General features: G+C 43.5%; 1 protein-coding gene across 1 annotated transcript in view; it reads right to left on the bottom strand.

The window, feature by feature from the left end:
* Positions 1 to 19,084, bottom strand: part of LOC138492809 (uncharacterized) — a 469,421-nt gene that overhangs the window by 251,865 nt on the left and 198,472 nt on the right. Inside the window, exons 41-46 of the mRNA XM_069620163.1 lie at positions 16,462 to 16,592; positions 16,212 to 16,306; positions 9,870 to 10,052; positions 8,208 to 8,357; positions 2,642 to 2,761; positions 1,358 to 1,563 (exon numbers count right to left, since the gene is read on the bottom strand). Coding sequence (XP_069476264.1) covers positions 1,358 to 1,563; positions 2,642 to 2,761; positions 8,208 to 8,357; positions 9,870 to 10,052; positions 16,212 to 16,306; positions 16,462 to 16,592 — 885 coding nt within the window. The remainder of the gene's footprint in view (positions 1 to 1,357; positions 1,564 to 2,641; positions 2,762 to 8,207; positions 8,358 to 9,869; positions 10,053 to 16,211; positions 16,307 to 16,461; positions 16,593 to 19,084) is intronic.

Raw genomic sequence — 19,084 nt, 5'->3', positions numbered from 1 at the left:
AAGTGATGGGGGAAGATTGATGTTGACGGGGAGGAGGTTCCAGAGTCTTGGAGCGTAGGCATAGAAGGCCTGTCTTCTGGTTCTTTCCTTCCTGCAATTCATAATTCTCGTTTACACATTTCCTTCCTTCTGATGGATCACAGGCCTGAAGAGATGCAGAGTGAGATAATTTAGGGACTTCAGGATGATAGACTTGTAGATGATGCAACAGGATTTGAAGATGATAAGGCTTCCAGTTGGAGCCAGTGCAGTTCGATAAGGGTCAGTGTGATATGGTCGAAGGTTGTTTTAGGAGATGAAGTCAGCGATATCAGCGAAATGAGTGACTGTTGAGCAAGCATTGATGACCATAAGGGGGCATGTTCATGTTGTCTGTGGGTGTTGGATGGGGGGCAAGAGCGATATTGATGAGGTTCTCCAGGGTAGCTTGGCGGGGCTGCCAGGATACTGGTGGGAATGGTCTGTAAAGGGAGGAGACACGTGGTGACGTCTTTTGGCAACGACTACTTTGTAGATAAAAGGAAGAATAACGGATCTGGCCCTTGGCACTATCAGCCACAATTAGGTGAGGTGCTTGACTTTGTCCTTTGTTGGGTATGCTGGTGATGAGGATACCTAAGAGGTACTGATGAAATAGGCGGTGAGTGGGGCATCTGAGTGGCAGGGCCTGGTCATGTGACTAGTGGCCTCCTCAAAAATGTACCTGGAAAAAAGCATTAAAGGAAGTTTTGGTTTATAGTCATTGCATCAAATTAAATAGCATCAAATGCCTTACCATCGAAAAAAAGCATTGAAAAAAGCATTGAATGCATTTTCTTTTTCATTTTTTTTAAAGGGGGCTTGGGTGGGGTGGTTGGGTGGGAGTCCCCCTAGCTTCCCTTTTTTAACCTTTAAAACCCATTACAGCTAAAATAAACCCTTTACCTTAAAAAAAAATGCATTCAATGCTGTTTTTCGATTATTTTTTTTCTATGGTGAGGCATTCGAGGCTATTTCATTTGATGCAATGACTAGATACCGAAGTTTTCACCCCCTTCTAAGGCTTCCTACCGTTTTGCATTGCCATAAATGTGCTTAATTTGGTTTGTTTGCATTTGTTAAATTAATGTAATTTTTACGGCCATACTTATTTTCATAATTTTTTGATTCTATATATTTTGTTTTTTTTTTAAATGGTGAGAATGTTCTTTTTATACAAGTGCATTTACCAAAAGGGGGCTAATATGTCTGTATGCCTCTTCATGGTGGATAACCAGGGACTCAACTTCATGCGCAACCCTCAGGCGGGCGCTGAGGTGCGTCCCCACTGAGAAGCGACAAACACCAATAGTTAAGGATGGCAGCATTCACCACAAACCTGGATGTTGACAGCTTTGGAACTGTACTTCGATGCAAAGGCGTTAAAGTTGGTAGCCATGGCAGTGCCCGTTTGGGTGGTGCGGCCCTGTAGAATAAAGGCGGTATCAGCGCCAGTGGCATTCAGGAGTGTGAAGTCACCGAGGCCGTTGAAGGTGTAATAATATCCATCTAGTGTGGTCATGTGCGGATCTCCAAACATCCAGGCTGAAACAAAAAAAAGCCACTCATGGGACAATTGGTTTGCACATTAATCCATGCCACCTCCCGCCCACCCATAAGATGTCGTAGACACAGGCGGCGAAACATATGACGATTTTCTACAGGAACTCCACATACATTGCAAGAGAATGGGTGGAACATAACCAGACCGAAACCAGGAAGCAATGCTCCGAAAGAACACACTGCTGAAATAGGATGACATTTGTCTCCTCGAGTGCCACATTACGCATGACTTCTGGCTGGCAAACGGCATCCAAGCCAAGCACGATTGTACCATGACAGTAGTAATGTACCCGAAACCTAGCTTGCAATGTAATAACAATTCTGGTCCTCACTTACAAAGATGTCCATGTTCCAGTGTCAAGGGCCATAGACGTAACATGCACCCACATGAACATTGTGTATGCATGATGATTCACAAGGAATTACACCTCATGCACAATTTGCACATAGCACATTCTGCAGCCGCAGAGGGGCCTGATTCACAAAAAGAAGTGTAAACAAATAAAGCTCGGGTCCCTGTAATAGAACATCAATCTTCAAAGGGGAAAAGTGAACATTTTTACCTGAAAGTGGTGTCAAACCTTGGGGAAAGTGAATCACTTTCATGGAACCAAATTTGACAACAATTACATCTGCTCCTGCGGACTGGCTCAACCAGGGCTTTACTTTATGATTGCCAGGTTAATCCGTGTGTGCGTGTCTGTTTTGCATTGCCCATGTATTGCAATTCCTTCTTTCATAACTATTTTGCATGTACATGCGATGTGTGTAACTGGAGGCACACTCCCTTCCTACCCATCAAGTCCCTTAAAACTACACACGTGCAACCCAGTTTGCACACATGTATACTTCCACATCTCCACTTGCCAAAGTCTCAATTCACTGTGAATCAGGTGTAATTTGCGGCACCCATAATTTGGACCTAATGGTGGGGAAACTGTTGAATGGCGCGACAGAAGCTGGCACTTCAGCATTCAAATCAGCCTCTACTAGGCTGACCAATCATGTCTCAGAACGTATTCAGGTGCTACTTCCTGTATCAAACACTTTTCATACTCACCAGGCGCTAATGGTGTGTAGCCAGTGCAGTCGATGCGTGGTCGCTTCTCCACATACATGTCATGGAAAGTCTTCATGTTCACGTGGACGTTGCACCAGTCATACGCCTGCAGTTCTGCGTCTGAAGAAAAAGTTGGTTTTGCATGCATTAATCTTAGGGGTCAAGTCCTAAAACCTAAAGTGGGGGGGACTCATTAACCAACGCAATGGAATGTGATGTTGCCAGAAATTAGCATATGAGGGTGAAATATGCACATTTCATTAAATTGGCTTTGCATAACCACCCAAATTTCACAGGACGAACGGCATTTGCCTTTCAACAAATCAACACACACACAAAACCAAGAGAGGATATAAACGTTAAAAGGTGTGCATGTTTTAAACTCCAAGAACCAATACAAATGTTTTCCCTGGAACTTGCAGTACTGAAATGGGACATGTCACCTTCAGTTGTTTGATATTTTTCATCCGGTTATATAGAGCAGTGGTGAAGTGGCCGCCCTGCAAACTTGAGGACTGTTTTTCGATCCCAGAGGTTGACTTTAGTTCATAAATTCTAAGAGGACATTCAGTGTTTCTCATTTTAACTGGGGGGACCGGGTCCACCCTCTGAAAAAAGTGGGTGGACTCCGTCCACCCGCGTGTATCCTCGACTTGAGCCCTGATTAATTTCTCGCGAAAAATGCACGTGCGCCTTTCGCGATCTGAAGAACGTGGTTTAACTACAAGAGATGGGAGTGATGGTTTGCAACGGTAGCACCTACTCACAGAAGTGTAGACTTGAGGTCCTCATTTTGACTTTGCCAGTCTGGAAAAATGCTGGTAATTCTAGCACCAGCATTTTTTTCAGTACCAGGGAAACACAAGTTTGCCGCCGCTGGGGGCAGTGATCTACCTGCAGGCCTGAAGGCAGACCAGGCCCCTAACGGCAAAGAAATGCCTGAATCACTGGCACTGGTAATACCGATGCCAGTAGATCCGGCAATCCAATCCCATGCCGTCCTATGGGACTCCATGGAATGGGTGACTTACCATCAGGGGCGTTGCTAGGGGGGGCTAAGGGGGCTATAGCCCCTGATATTTTGGTTGTAGCCCCGGATAGAATCTCAGGAGCTACAGCCAAAAGACTAGCTAGCCCCCGGTCCCAACAGTTCCAACATCAGCCTAGCCCCGGGTCTTTTCCAGACCTAGCAACTCCCCTGCTTACCATTGTCTCCAACGCCCTTAACATCCCCGTATTACCGGGATATCGGGCGGCAGAGATGATAAGGCAGTTTTGCCAGTATCCAGTGAAACTGTAATGCGGGCCTACACTTGTTAACCACGAAATGTTTACGGTGTTATTATGTGGTGGTTTATCCAATGTTTCAGTATTCACATACAGGGCCTGATGTACAAATGGGAAAATCCCATTGGAAAACGCTTTGTAAATCAAGTGCACAGTCTCCTGCTACTCATGTGTAAAGTATGCAACTGGCTCCAGTGGTGCATAAGGTGCACACTGTACACTGACTCCAGATTTGCATAATGTGCACACTGCACTTTGCTTCCACAGGTGCATAAAGTGCACACTGTACATTGACCCCAGAGGTGCATAATGTTCACACTGTGCATTGCCTCCAGAGGTGCATAATGTGCACACTGCACGTTGCCTCCATAGATGCATAATGTGCACACTGCCCATTGACCCCAGAGGTGCATTGGAAACCATGTTATTCACGTTGCAGAAGTGGCAGCCGTCCTTCTAGTTTGCGGATCTGGCTGTGGCACTCTTCCACACTGTATCCTCACATTCCCATCATTCACCTGTTTACAGACTTCAGTGCCAGTGCAGGCTTTATGCACACATTGCTATGACTTGCATAAAAGAAAGTGACATATTCGTGTCCACCCTCTGACGCCTTGTGAGGCCCTTTAGTGTTTTACATTGGTCTGCACTCATCATGTAGTAGGTAACTGTTCTTTTAGGATCTAAACTCTGCATATAGATGACATATTTCATGCACAATGATATAGCAGATTATCCGAGACATTCCATTAAGCCTTCTTCTGAATGGGAATTCTAGCTGCATAAGAACACAGCAGGCATGTATTGCAGGTACGTGTGCTGCTACCGGGTGCCCCTGCACATTAGTGCTACTTACCTTGTGCTTTGCCCGTACACAGTTCCTGACTTCATCACTCCTCTCCAGCCCCCTAGCAGACCTAAGTATCACCCATGTGGTGTTACTACACCAAATCATGCCCATAGGGTGACATAGATGTTTGACATTCATATTACATAGAGGAGTAAGCCGCGCTGAATTATTGGGGTTCTGGTAGCTGCCTTTTTGGGTGTGGGGTAGGGTCATCCCACTTGAGTGATGTTGGAGCAAGGCTCAGATGGGATGTTTTCAAGACATCGACAAAGAAAGACATGGTTTAAATCGGCACTCTACGCTTATGCAACATTAAAAGGACACCATTGTCTTCGTTTTGGAAATGAGAGGGAAAGACATGGAAAGTCTCATGCCATAATAATCCCTGGACGATCTTATGTTGTAGAGACTTGAGGACTGTTAACTTGAGGAGAACCATCTCCGGTTCCGGAAGCACCTCAAGACCTTCCTCTTTTCATCTGCCTTCGCCCCCACTCTCCCCTGCTGATCTGTTCTCTCTTGGCAACGTGCACCTGGCCATGCTCTGTCCTCCAGGCCCAGGTACCTGTTCACCCTGCCACCCTCCCGCACTGCCTCCGGGCCACCCCTTGCACTGGGGTCTGTAACTTTACCCATTCAGCCCCCCGCTTTTTCTTCCTACACTTATCAGACCTACCCTGTCTGCTGCCTTAAACCTAGCACTTGCAAATTGCTGGCTGCATTACCACTGTTTGTTGCCTTTATTATTTATTTATTATTTTTTATCTGTTTCTCTTCTGTTTCGCACTTTCCACTTCTCCCCCCTTCCATGCATTTTTCTCCTCCTCCCTCCCATGCACTTGCGCGTTCTCAATGTCACTAGGCGTAGTAAGATCACTGTTTTGTTGTCCCCTCTTCCCCTCCCTTGCCTTGTCGCGCTCTGAACCACTTGTGTACGAGCGCGATAGAAATAAAATATCAATATCAATTGTAGAGTTTGAAAAAACAGTTTAGGGATCTTAATGAGTTCATCACAATTTAATGGCTATAAAGCAAGTGTGTCAATAACAGCAAATCACAGCTGTACCTAACCAAGCATGGTCTGCTAAGGGTCTGTAACCTTTGACTCTCCAGATGTTTTGAACTACAACTCCCAATAGCCCTAGCAAGCATAGTCAATGGTGAAGGACCAAGTGAGCCATAGTCCAGAGAAGTCGTGGCTATCTTTCCAATTCGTGCAGAAGGACTTCCGTCTTGTCCTACTGACCAAACAAAGCCCATGATTTGTGGCTAGCAAATCGCCAAGGGACCAAGGAAAGGGCAGAAGGGTGCTTTGTTACAAAAGCCAGTAACTTAACATAACATCAGCCATGTTGCTTCACCTCTTCCATGCACAGCTAATTGGTATGATGGCAACACAAGGACATCATGAACATCACGGGTATTGTCATCTGTAAGTAAAGGTGTCAGCCACGCCTTCCTCACAGGAGGATACAGGGGACGAAAACACGCAAACAGGGCTGCAGTCTCCTTTAGTGGGATACATGGGCAAAGCCCTGCTGGTGTTTGATTCCATTTCTATAATTGGACGTATGGAGAGAATATACCTTTAAAAAAAATATATCTTCAAAACCCAGGAAGACTCTCACCATGGCAAATAGCCAATAGATCACTGACTGACAGGGCCCTGCTACACTTTTCCATATGGATTCAAAAACAGTCTGACTGTAAAAAGTAGTAGACACTCCGGCAATGGATATGACATCCAATTCATACCTCCAGGACACAGTTGGGTTGGGCGGTCGCCGGGACAGCAAGACACCATGAAACTGGTCCAACGATGTGTCCAGGTAAGTACAGTTCTCATCTTCCCACACTTCTCTGCCATAAAGGGACAAAGACCTGCATTTCCCTGTGCACATTTCATTTGATGTTGTACGAGCTCTGCACTCTCAGTGTTTAATCAAGCATTTAACTCAGGCTGAACGCTATATATCAATGAAACTTTAGACTGAACTATATGAGCCAGGGTCAATATATCTGTAGGAATATGAGGAGAAGTTGTCCACCCATTTCATCTTAGTTTGACGAATAAATAGTCAGATGTTGACAGCATAGTCAGACTGAGCTGCGTCGCTAGGGGGAGGCTGAGGGACTATAGATCCGGGTCTTTTGGTTGGAGCCCAGGATAGAAGCTCAGGGGCTACAGCCAAAAGGCTAGCTAGCCCCAAGTCCCAACAGCGTAACCCCGGATCTTTTACAAACCCAGCAACAGACGCTAGCCAGAAGGCAAGCAGGCCAACATCAATATATGATGGTCACAATCGATTAATTCTAATACTAAAAAGTTGTGGAAGAAACAGAAAATATTCCAAGCAACCTATATTTCTTTCAATTAAATTCCCACAGCAGATCTGGAAGCGGGGCGAGCAGGTGCACCGAAAGAGTTTCAAGCAGATGCTTACCTTTGACAACGTTTCAACCTGTGATCTGCGAGGGGTGACTCCTTGGTATTAAACTCTGGTGGGTAAAGAGCAGTTTTCTTCAGATTCTCAAAGCCATCAGAGTGTGACACTGCATTCACTCTTCCCCCGGGCGTTCTATTTAAATGTCACGTGCTCAACGCCCGCCACCTGCCCTCGGGAGCAATGGAATGCGTACACCCTTCCCGAATAGGGGACAGTACATCAATCGCACTGGACCTGCCATTACATCTATCATAACAGTGAAGGATATTAAAAAATATCAGACAACATTATGTTCCACGAAAGAACTTGCAACAGTGCAAGTCACAGGAGCCTGGGCCCATCTCAACAATTCTACATGGCAAATAGACAGAGGCCCAAATAATATTGCGTCCATAGGGTCGAACCTTTGCAGATGTCCTGGCACAAAAGCTGTAGGGCGGATATTACATGACTTGGCATTTATAACGCGCCTAGACACAAGTGTTTCCATGTTTATGCACATTCACTACTTGTTATACTCTTTGTTGATTAACAAAAGAGAAATACAAAATAAAATAGTCTACTTAATTTTTATCCTAGAGAAAAATGTTTTAGACAGTGCAGATTGGGGCAAAACCTGTTTGCTCCCTTGCTTACAAGACAAGCAGCAAAATTGCTGATAAATTCACTTGCCCCATTTTTTTGATCAAGTGTAAAAGTTTAGACTCAGGAGTCAGACATTGGTAAATGTTATATCCTAGCGATACATGCCCGCTTTCCGCAATGCAGCAGTCAACCCACTCAGTGGGATATCAGAGTCGCCCGTCTCCAATAAACTACCCAATACCTTTGATGAATGTTCTTGGCAAATGTTATGATAACTTGTTTGGTTCTACAGCAAGGGAGTTATCAAATTAAAACTGCTGTATCAATAAATTGATATCTTTTGACAACATTGTAATTTTACAGATAGGTTGTTGGGCCCAACAGAAACCATTCGTACCTTCTCCAGATGATGAAGACTGTGAAAGTGTCGAGACTCGTTCTTGATAACCTCCTGTCAGCTGACCTTGCTTGGTGTATACACACCGCACACCGGCACCGTCCGCATTGGCGAAAGTGCTGCGTAGGATCTTCTCAGTGTTGGAAAGACCTGCAAAAACAAAATGTTTAGCCCTGGATTCCACTTGACAACCACTAACGCACCCATCGTGGGTCACGTCTACCAGATGAGACTTGCGCTTCAGCCTGGAGGCTCACACCAACCTCCCAAAAATTCATGTGTTCAAGTGACATGGTGAGTGAGGCAGAATGCATGGATGTGGTGCACTTGGACGCACTTTGCATACAGGGTTTTATATCCTCTGATACAGTCTATGTGTGGCTCCCAAATGCTTCCAATGAGTTAAGCCACCACAATTGAGCCTGGCAGTGTCTAGTGAAAGTCACATCTAAGTTGACCCAACCCCAATCACTGGCTGCAGACTCCACGTGAACGAGTGATGAAGAAAGCTCTCCAGCCATCGTGAAGATGTGGACAGGGTGCAGTGCTCTAGACCCCCCATGACCAGGAAACACTACCCCAGGCCTCTCATGAAGAGGACATGTTGCTTAGATCTCCCATCAACAGGTCAATCCTGCTGTGTTGCCAAGTGCAGAGTTGCGACGCCACTTCAATGCAAAGAGCTATTCTATGCAGAATGAAAGTCGCCTACAAAATGGCTGCCGTTGTACAATAAGGGGGTCCACCTACTGACTGGGAGTGGAAGTCGCATCCTGGAGGGCACCCCTTATTAGCTAATAGACTCCCTCTTCCATGAACTCTCCCTCTGGCCTTTCCCCTTGTGCCAGGCCTGCCCTGTCACACGCCAGGTAAGGGAAAAGGCACCTTATGAGAATCCCTTCCTGCACGTGTTAGCCTTAAAATATTTCTACCCTGGAACTACGTGTGATAGCGTGCACACGGCGTCCACATGGGAGGAGAGCCCACTCCACCCTCTCACGCCTGTGGGTGCTGAGAGTAAATGCATTGGGAAGTGCCAGACGTCAGCCTGACGCTTTCCTACGAACCATGAGCACAGGGTGCCAACTCCCTGCCTTGGCAGCCATGCCCTCCTCCGGGACACGCAAGTACCCTTTGTGAATCAGGCGCATTGAGGGCAAGCCGAATGCAAGGGGCGCTCAGGTTAAGCTCAGCTGTAGTACACACTGCATCATGCTGTGTAACAGTACACTGCTGGAGCTCGGCTTAAGGACAAATGCACGAAAGTGTTCTTCCGCTGTGGCGTACACTGTACAGAATTGTGCATCAGTACAATTCACCATTTTTTTCTGGCGGGGGTGTACACTGCTCAGTGTGGTCCTTCTGTAAAATGCGTATCTTCTATCAGTGTGTGGGGTAGTCTCGGCCAGCAGCAGTGTACCTTGCCTGGTGCTGTGGGTGGGCATTGTACATTCGTGTGCCCTCAACTTTCACATCTCACTGTGCTGCATACTCTTATCTATTCCTGGACTCCAGTGTATAATGTATCCATATGCAGGGCTGAAGAGGTGCCTTCTTCAGGGGAATGCGCCACTTTGCATTGTCATCTCTCTGGGCCATTATGGAACTTAAGGCCTTGCGGCGAGCTGCACCAATGCTTTGCAGTCTGTTGTAGACCCTTACCTGCTCTTGTGCTTCGGAAGCGGGAATCCAAACCTCCTTGTTGAAATGAACATGGGCATGACAAGAGATTGCGGTTCCAGGATGAGGGCGCCTGCTGGTCGGTGTACCATTCTAGGCACTTTAGTCTGTAATTTACCAGGGTGCTATTATTGTTCAGTTGATAAATCCAGAGTCCGCGCAAGTCTGCCAACGGAACAGAAGAAAAAGGAAATATCAGTGATAGCACATACGGAAACAAAAGGATTGCACCTTTCAAATTATCCATAGGTATTTGCAGACCTCAACTTAAAAGAAGTTCTAACTATCACAATCAAGTTACTATTGTTTCCATGTAGCCCAAAATGACCCCAACCGGCATCTTTCCTGCAACCCCAACATATGCCGAATGGCCAAAGCAAGCGAGTGGGAGGTACAAGCCCAAAGAAACTGTATAGAGGAGAGCAATCACGATAGCCAGTAAGCAGGACCTTTCACTGCAGGACATCAGATGTGCGACTGCATACACTAGGTCAGCGTTGGACCTTCTCTACTTCTGCCCATGCACACATTAGATGTAGTGTCTTGAGCCTAGTGACATGGCGCAAGCCCACCCCACGCACTGTCTGCTCACCTAGGACATATCCCGACCAGCCCTTGAGCCCATGCCCCTACTGGCATGAAGGAAACGCCTTGAGCAGAATGAGCACTGACACTCTGCGCTTCTACACACAAGTGCATGAGAGGCGCTGAATCTGTAGGACTTGAACTCTTTCTGGGAGTGATGACGATATTTCTGGGTCTCATCAGTAGGTTCCCTTCACCCCCACCATGTTACATTTCCTGTTGCCTTTTCTGAAGTTGATATTGGGCTTCATGATGGTAGAACCACCTTCAGTGTTCGCTGTGTGCTCATGGGATGGGGTGTTCTTGGGATGGGGTGTTCTCGGGATGGGGTGTTCTCGGGATACAGTGCTCTTGGGATGGGGTGTTCTCGGGATGGGGTGTTCTCGGGATACAGTGCTCTTGGGATGGGGTGTTCTCGGGATGGGGTGTTCTCGGGATACAGTGCTCTTGGGATGGGGTGTTCTCGGGATACAGTGCTCTTGGGATGGGGTGTTCTCGGGATGGGGTGTTCTCGGGATACAGTGCTCTTGGGATGGGGTGTTCTCGCGATACAGTGCTCTTGGGATGGGGTGTTCTCGGGATGGGGTGTTCTCGGATACAGTGCTCTTGGGATGGGGTGTTCTCGGGATACAGTGCTCTTGGGATGGGGTGTTCTCGGGATACAGTGCTCTTGGGATGGGGTGTTCTCGGGATGGGGTGTTCTCGGCATACAGTGCTCTTGGGATGGGGTGTTCTCGGGATACAGTGCTCTTGGGATGGGGTGTTCTCGGGATGGGGTGTTCTCAGGATGGCATGCTCTTGGGATGGGGTGTTCTCGGGATGGGGTGTTCTCGGGATACAGTGCTCTTGGGATGGGGTATTCTCGGGATGGCGTGCTCTTGGGATGGGGTGTTCTCGGGATGGGGTGTTCTCGGGAGACAGTGCTCTTGGGATGGGGTGTTCTCGGGATACAGTGCTCTTGTGATGGGGTGTTCTCGGGATACAGTGCTCTTGCGATGGGGTGTTCTCGGGATGGGGTGTTCTCGGGATACAGTGCTCTTGGGATGGGGTGTTCTCGGGATACAGTGCTCTTGAGATGGCGTGCTCTTGGGATGGGGTGTTCTCGGGATGGGGTGTTTTCAGGATACATTGCTCTTGGGATGGGGTGTTCTCGGGATACAGTGCTCTTGGGATGGGGTGTTCTCGGGATACAGTGCTCTTGGGATGGGGTGTTCTCGGGATGGGGTGTTCTCGGGATGACATGCTCTTGGGATGGGGTGTTTTCGGGATACAGTGCTCTTGGGATGGGGTGTTGTCGGGATACAGTGCTCTCGGGATGGCATGCTCTTGGTATGGGGTGTTCTCGGGATGGGGTGTTCTCAGGATACAGTGCTCTTGGGATGGTGTGCTCTCTTAGTTGAATACTCAAAATCAGTCCTTCCACCCTCCTGCCACCACGGGCACAGTTGAGAGTTCTCACCCCTGCTATGGTTCGACTGACGACCTTCGTCAGTGCTGCTATGACTTGAGTGCAATACTCAAGCCATCATTACCTACCCATTCTCAGGATGGGAAGCCCACCCTGCCCCCATAGAAGACAAGAGGCTAGTTGGCTGAACTGTACTGGTCACGGACATCTCCCTGCCCCACCACCTTCTCCATTACACTGAACTCTTTTCAACCAGCCTCTGGGTGGGTATCGCCTAACCTCAGCTCCATGAGGGAACAGTGAAAGCAGTGACTGATGGGGGAGTGAAGGAGTAGCTCTCCACTTTGGGCCCCTGAGATTGCCAAAGGAACGCTGCCCTGCCTGTGGCACCCACCGTCTCCAGGCTGCCACTCAGGCTTGGAAAACAGATATAACATGTGTGCTTTACCAAGTGTACATCAACTAAACATTTGTAAACTAATCATTTATTTTTGAATTTTACAAAACTTAGGTTTGTTTGTCACTAAATGAAAACTTAGTTGAATGTGTATACTAAAATTGTTTTACGATTGTGAAGAACAAGGGTTGCCCATCACTTGCTTGTTGCTGATTTTTAAAGATATTTAAAAATATATATTTTTGCACAGGTGTTGCTAATTACTGTGGTTTTCGTTATACTGGCATTTTTTCCAACTGTTCCATGTTCTCCACATTTGGTAAAGTTCATCATTTGTTAAAACGTTGTAAATGCTTTACATGTTTTGCACAATAGTCTAATTTTTTTTTTTTAATGATGACAGTTATCTGGAAGATTCAAAAAGGATTTATCATTTGCAGTTCTGTAAGCACAGCACCTTAAACCTGGCCACCCTTGACCTCAGTCCTAGCTCTAATCTAATATGAGTCATGCGGCAGCAATGGGGGGAAGCACAGCATCTTAAACCTGGTCACCATTAATCATAGTTCTAGTCTAACAGAAACCACGTGGCAGCTTGGGGCACAGTATCTTAAACATGGTCACCATTGATATCAGTCCTAGTTCTAATCTAAGTCATGTGGCAGCATTGGGGCTAAGCACAGTATCCTAAACCTGCTCATCATTAATCATAGTCTAATCTAATATGAGTCATGTGGCAGCATTGGGGGTAAGCACAGTATCCTAAACCTGCTCATCATTAATCATAGTCTAATCTAATATGAGTCATGTGGCAGCATTGGGGGTAAGCACAGTATCCTAAACCTGCTCATCATTAATCATAGTCTAATCTAATATGAGTCATGTGGCAGCATTGGGGGTAAGCACAGTATCCTAAACCTGCTCATCATTAATCATAGTCTAATCTAATATGAGTCATGTGGCAGCATTGGGGGTAAGCACAGTATCCTAAACCTGCTCATCATTAATCATAGTCTAATCTAACATGAGTCATGTGGCAGCATTGGGGGTAAGCACAGTATCCTAAACCTGCTCATCATTAATCATAGTCTAATCTAATATGAGTCATGTGGCAGCATTGGGGGTAAGCACAGTATCCTAAACCTGCTCATCATTAATCATAGTCTAATCTAATATGAGTCATGTGGCAGCATTGGGGGTAAGCACAGTATCCTAAACCTGCTCATCATTAATCATAGTCTAATCTAATATGAGTCATGTGGCAGCATTGGGGGTAAGCACAGTACCCTAAACACCATTCTGTTTCTAGGATCGTTTGGCTGATCTTAAAGAGAATACACTATGTTTCCATCATGTGGATCAACAGGAACAAACCAAGGAAGAAGAAAAGGACTTCAACTAAAAATGTTACGTCTTCAACTTTTTTAAAAATAAAAGCAACTCATTAACATAGATTCTTTTATGGAAATAGGTGCATCATTGTTTTTCTTTTTTTAAATGATGGCCTCTTTTTTTTAGCAAAAATTTAGACGGATTTATTTATTTATTTCGTTTTTTTAACAAGCAAGTCCATCTTCTTGCCAATCGGGTCAAAGTCATTTATGGGTTTATAAGCTTGGAACAATTGCCCCAAAATGTAGCATATAATAGTTATTTACAACTTTTAAATAAACACGTCTAACTTTTGTACTGTTATAAACCATACAAAATCACAATAAACCCTTACAAGGCCACGCTTAATTAACTATCAGAACGCTGATTCCATGTGGTTTTACATGGCACAGGTGATACTGTGAGAATAAATAGATAAGAAAAGACCACGATAATATTTTCAATGGGAAACTAAGAAGTGGAACTTTGGTCTCGTGGAACTATTATATACAGATCATGATGAATGAATGTATTAGTCAAAAGGATTGATATAGCCTGGAAAACACTCACTTCAGGCCACATATGCATAGTTGTGACCTCTAAGTGAAACACGTGTCAGCATGAATTTTGTGTGTTGTGTAGATGTAGCAAATATGCACAATTTGGCATTAGTTTTATGTATTGTACGGATGTGTTAAATTTGCATAATTTGTATTGAAGACGTGTTAAGAAAGAAGAGATATGATAATTACTGGTTTTCAGGGTGTAATTTTCAAGATGAACTATACAATTGATTAAATAGTGGAACATTAACATATATCTGGTAAAGAGTTGTGGTAATTAAGTGTATTGCAGTAAGTGTTTATTGTGACATTGTTTAGTTTAACAAGTGCTCTCACAGGTTTGGGCCAGATCATCCCTATGCTGTAATATTTAGGAAGGAAAGATGGAGGTTTTTGAGTACCATTAGCAGAGTGTCAATAAGTGTCATCGCTCGCAGGATCACTGGAGGAACCCGAGTGAGTACTTACTTTTGTAAACCACGTTCATCTTTAAAAATGATGAATTCATTTCACATATATTTTCCTAATATTGTGCTTTTATAAAGTTGGTATGGTTAGTAAAACTATACAAAACATATTTGTAAGAACCTAGCTTTTGGAGAAAAAAAAGTGTAAACCTAATTTTTTAGTTTTAGAAAATTATGCTTATTTACTCAGAATATATTTTCAACTTTTTACACTATTTAAAATGCTTTAAATGTCTGAAAACAGCATCTAACTTGTATTTAAATCATTTCGAATATACATCAATTCTTGCCTAATGTTCAAAATGTCATTTAGTAAGTAGTTGAAATAAAAATCAATTTGTTATTTTCCCATTTTCAGTATAGAATAATAAGTAGAAATAGGTCAAACATTTATGGCCAATTGCACTGTTCACTGTTTTATCAAATAGAATATTCACAGTAGAATAATACCGTCAAATGATAGGTTATTGTTACTGTGCTTAGTTCTGGAAGGCATCTGGCGTGAAGGGATATAGAAAGATCTCACATTATTAGTATTATTAGTATTATTATTAGTAGTATAATTAGTAATAATATTATTAATAAGATAATAAGATAAGTATATAAGTATATAAGTATAAGGAAGATAATTATTAGTAAGATAGATAAGTATAGAAAGATCTGGCATTATAAGTATTATTAGTATTATTAGTAGTAGTATAATTAGTAATAATATTATTAATAAGATAATAAGATAAGTATATAAGTATATAAGTATAAGGAAGATAATTATTAGTAAGATAGATAAGTATAGAAAGATCTGGCATTATAAGTATTATTAGTATTATTAGTAGTAGTATAATTAGTAATAATATTATTAATAAGATAATAAGATAAGTATATAAGTATATAAGTATAAGCAAGATAATTATTAGTAAGATAGATAAGTATAGAAAGATCTGGCATTATAAGTATTATTAGTATTATTAGTAGTAGTATAATTAGTAATAATATTATTAATAAGATAATAAGATAAGTATATAAGTATATAAGTATAAGGAAGATAAGTATATAAGTATAAGGAAGATAATTATTAGTAAGATAGATAAGATAAGTATAGAAAGATCTGGCATTATTAGTATTATTAGTATTATTAGTAGTAGTATAATTAGTAATAATATTATTAGTAATATGCACAACGTTTGCCCGATTCAGATTTCCTTACCTCAAACATTGCAATCCCAGTGTACTGCAGATTTGAGTTTTTCTAAAGCAGCTTACATAAATCAAACGGTACCCTAATTCACATGAATATCTTCAGCATGGAGTAACAAACACACAGCTTCAGATGTCAGAACCCCTTACAACAACTCAATAACAGCAAGTGGAACGCATATCTGCCATTGTGCAGCAATGAAAGATCTGCTCTTGAGACCATCTGCTAAAAGCCATCGCTACATCCTACACCCCTAAACCTAGGTCCAGGATATTTTAGACCCCCCGCTCTTCTTGAAAGCCCTTCTTGAAAGTCACTTTGATCCGTCTGTACTGCACCTGTGTTGAATCCTACGTAGTTCGACGGTCGATATCTTTCGTCTTCGGGCCGTGTCATGAGGTTATCATTTTTGAAAAACCCATCTGCCTTCCCACTAAACACAAAGAAAAGGAAATCCAAGGGGTTAGAGTGGCATTCACGCATCTTTTTCCCTTAAAGTAATTGTCCAGTGCCAACCAATAAGAATGGCCTGAGTGAAATCGCCAGTGACAATCAAAAACACATGATTGAATGAAAGGCAGGATTTACCTGGAATAGCCCACCAGCACGTTTTTCGCAGCAAGTCTGTTAACATCCCAGTTCATTCCGTCATTTTTGTATAGGATCAGAACATAGGAGCTGCTTCCATCTGTTGTGATCACTGCCTGGAATGTGTTCGTCTAAAGAAAACATGATCAGATGTTGAGAATTGGAGGCTTCGCTTAAATGATACCATACAACATTGCTTTGCATATCTTAACAGTGGTAGCTTTTGACAAATTTAACAGTGTTTCTGTAATGTGTTTGCTACACAATCTTATTTGTTGAGTAGGCATTTGTGGAGAGGGTGCAAAACCTTGGGATATTTTATTTGGAGAATTTCTAGAACCTATGATATCGGGACTTAGTTGCTGTAATTTGATATCGATGTTCAATGGAATTGTATGCATTTATAATATTGACTCTTTATGGTCGTCACATCTTGTATTACATGGAATTTTGTATAACTTGTTTCATTGACTAATGCTTTGGGGTCAAGGACAGTTCTGGGAAAGCAGCTTTTGGGATAATTCTGATCCCATTTTCTTCTGGAATTGTTGTTTTGGGATTTGTTCTTACCATCAAACGTTTAGTTCCCGTTTGGGAAGGGACTACGGTATCTGTGCAAGATGAGTGTTGAAGGGCATTTCAGTTTCTTTGATTTCCGAATATCTAGGGGAGGAGCCTAATCTCCATAAGCCTCCCTTAGGCCAACACTTCCGGAAATAGCGTGTTTCTCAATTATTCAAATTAAAAACAAATCCGTAGTGCAGCATGTTCAGAAAACATAGTTCAGCTAAAACTCTTACATTAGGATTACTTTCCATATGCATTCTAGTGCATGAACCACAATCCGTCACTTATTACAGCAGTTATCACGCATGGCAAAAGGCACACACGCCAAATAAATTAACAATCAAATCACCTGTTCTGCACAGGCTAGCAAATATTAAAAACATGTTTTGATTGGCTAACAATTCAGCAGAGGGCAGACGCCAACAAATATTACAAAATCAGTCTTGAGCGAAACATTTTGCCCTTATTCTCCTACCAGTTTGTAGGTAGTCTGATACACCATAGAATACGGCATCTTCTGGACATAGACTGGTTGCCGTAGCACGTCTCGCAGTTCTAACCTGTAAGGTATGGCACAGGGCCAGCAGCCCCCGTTTGCGACTCCTATTTTGTTAGAGTTTAGAGCAGAGCATTGAGATGTGTGTTACTCTCTAAACCCGAATCATGACCGTGACATTTGTCTGATGTTCCTCAACCCTGTTTTGAAGCATCTATCACTACTGGGAGTTTTCCCAAGCGCTGGAGGGAGAGCAAATGGCTGGAGATCAATAGAGATTTTAATATATTATGCTCTGTTATGTTACTTGCCTTTCTAAAGCTTCTCGATGCCAAACTCTTTATAAATTAGACACAACTTTGGGCAGACAAGATACTGTTCCATCTTGGATGGGATTATCCAGATCGCTGTGGTTTTCGTACATGTAAGGTAGTCGTACAGTTTTTTCAGCTGTGGTGGATGGTTGTTTCAATAAACCTCTTCCCCTCAGAACCTTTTTTCTATGAACTTCTGTTGGTCTGGTAAGAGATGGCAGGGGCGATAAGGTCTAAAATCCCTCGATAAGGGAGACTTGGTGTGTACTATAAGAACCCATATGAACGATGCAGAAGGATTTATAGGTAATCTACTGTCAGGCCGGAAGCCAGTGATGTTTTCACAGTTTTAGGGTTGTAGAGTCCCTGCTTCTTTATTGTGTTCATATCCAAACAGTTGCTTTCTGCAGACCAATGAGTCTAGCAAGTCAAAAAGCTATCCACCAGAAATATACGCTGTTGACATATTCTACGTGTGATATTAGCAGGGTCAATGTGGTCTGTACCTTGAGATGATGGGTCAAAAATAGGACCGTTCTCTAAAAGTCTCAGCAAACAGGAACCGGTTTTCGACAACAAGGCATCGTTGTGATAATTTTTGTTTTCCCAGACCAAGAGTACACACCACTACCCTTTCTCTGATATCAGTCTCTGTCAATTTCTAACCTATGCTTCTTCTGGTCACCAATGCCACTTAGTCTATTGATTGGCTGCTTAGTTCCTAATGAAACAACGAGCCAGATTTAACATAATCATCCACTCTGGTTTTACACCAAGCTAAAATGCTGGAGAGCAAATCACAACATACACACTGAGCATTGATGGGACTGGGTTTCTAACTGACCCTGCAGTCTAGCCCTCTGTTGGGCTATTTAGATATGTTTTCACTAATGTCAGTTATCCTTATGCATGCACCCAACCACTCAACTTGGAAACCATAGTCAACACCAACCTCATCAACATGTTGTCGGACAAGTACACATGCACAAATAAATACAGTAAATGCCACTCCATTAACCAGAACACTCCATTACATGGCACCGGTCATTACCAGCAATAGTAGAGTTCAGGTCATACAAAATACCGGGTAACAAAGTTACAGGGTCGGATCAAAGAGATTCTGATTGGCAAAGGGCTGGTAACCAGAGAATACGTCCAGGAGGCACCCTCAACTATAGTTTTCGCGAGGCTTCCTGCCTGCTGGATACTGACATGAGTTTATCAAGTGTATTCCTGGCACTCTGCC

Source organism: Ambystoma mexicanum, chromosome 10, assembly GCF_040938575.1.
Source record: "Ambystoma mexicanum isolate Mex_15411 chromosome 10, UKY_AmexF1_1, whole genome shotgun sequence".
In the NCBI taxonomy this organism is placed as follows: Eukaryota; Metazoa; Chordata; class Amphibia; order Caudata; family Ambystomatidae; genus Ambystoma; species Ambystoma mexicanum.
The sequence above is the reverse complement of the archived record's forward strand: the minus strand, read 5'-3'. Positions and strand labels throughout refer to the sequence as shown.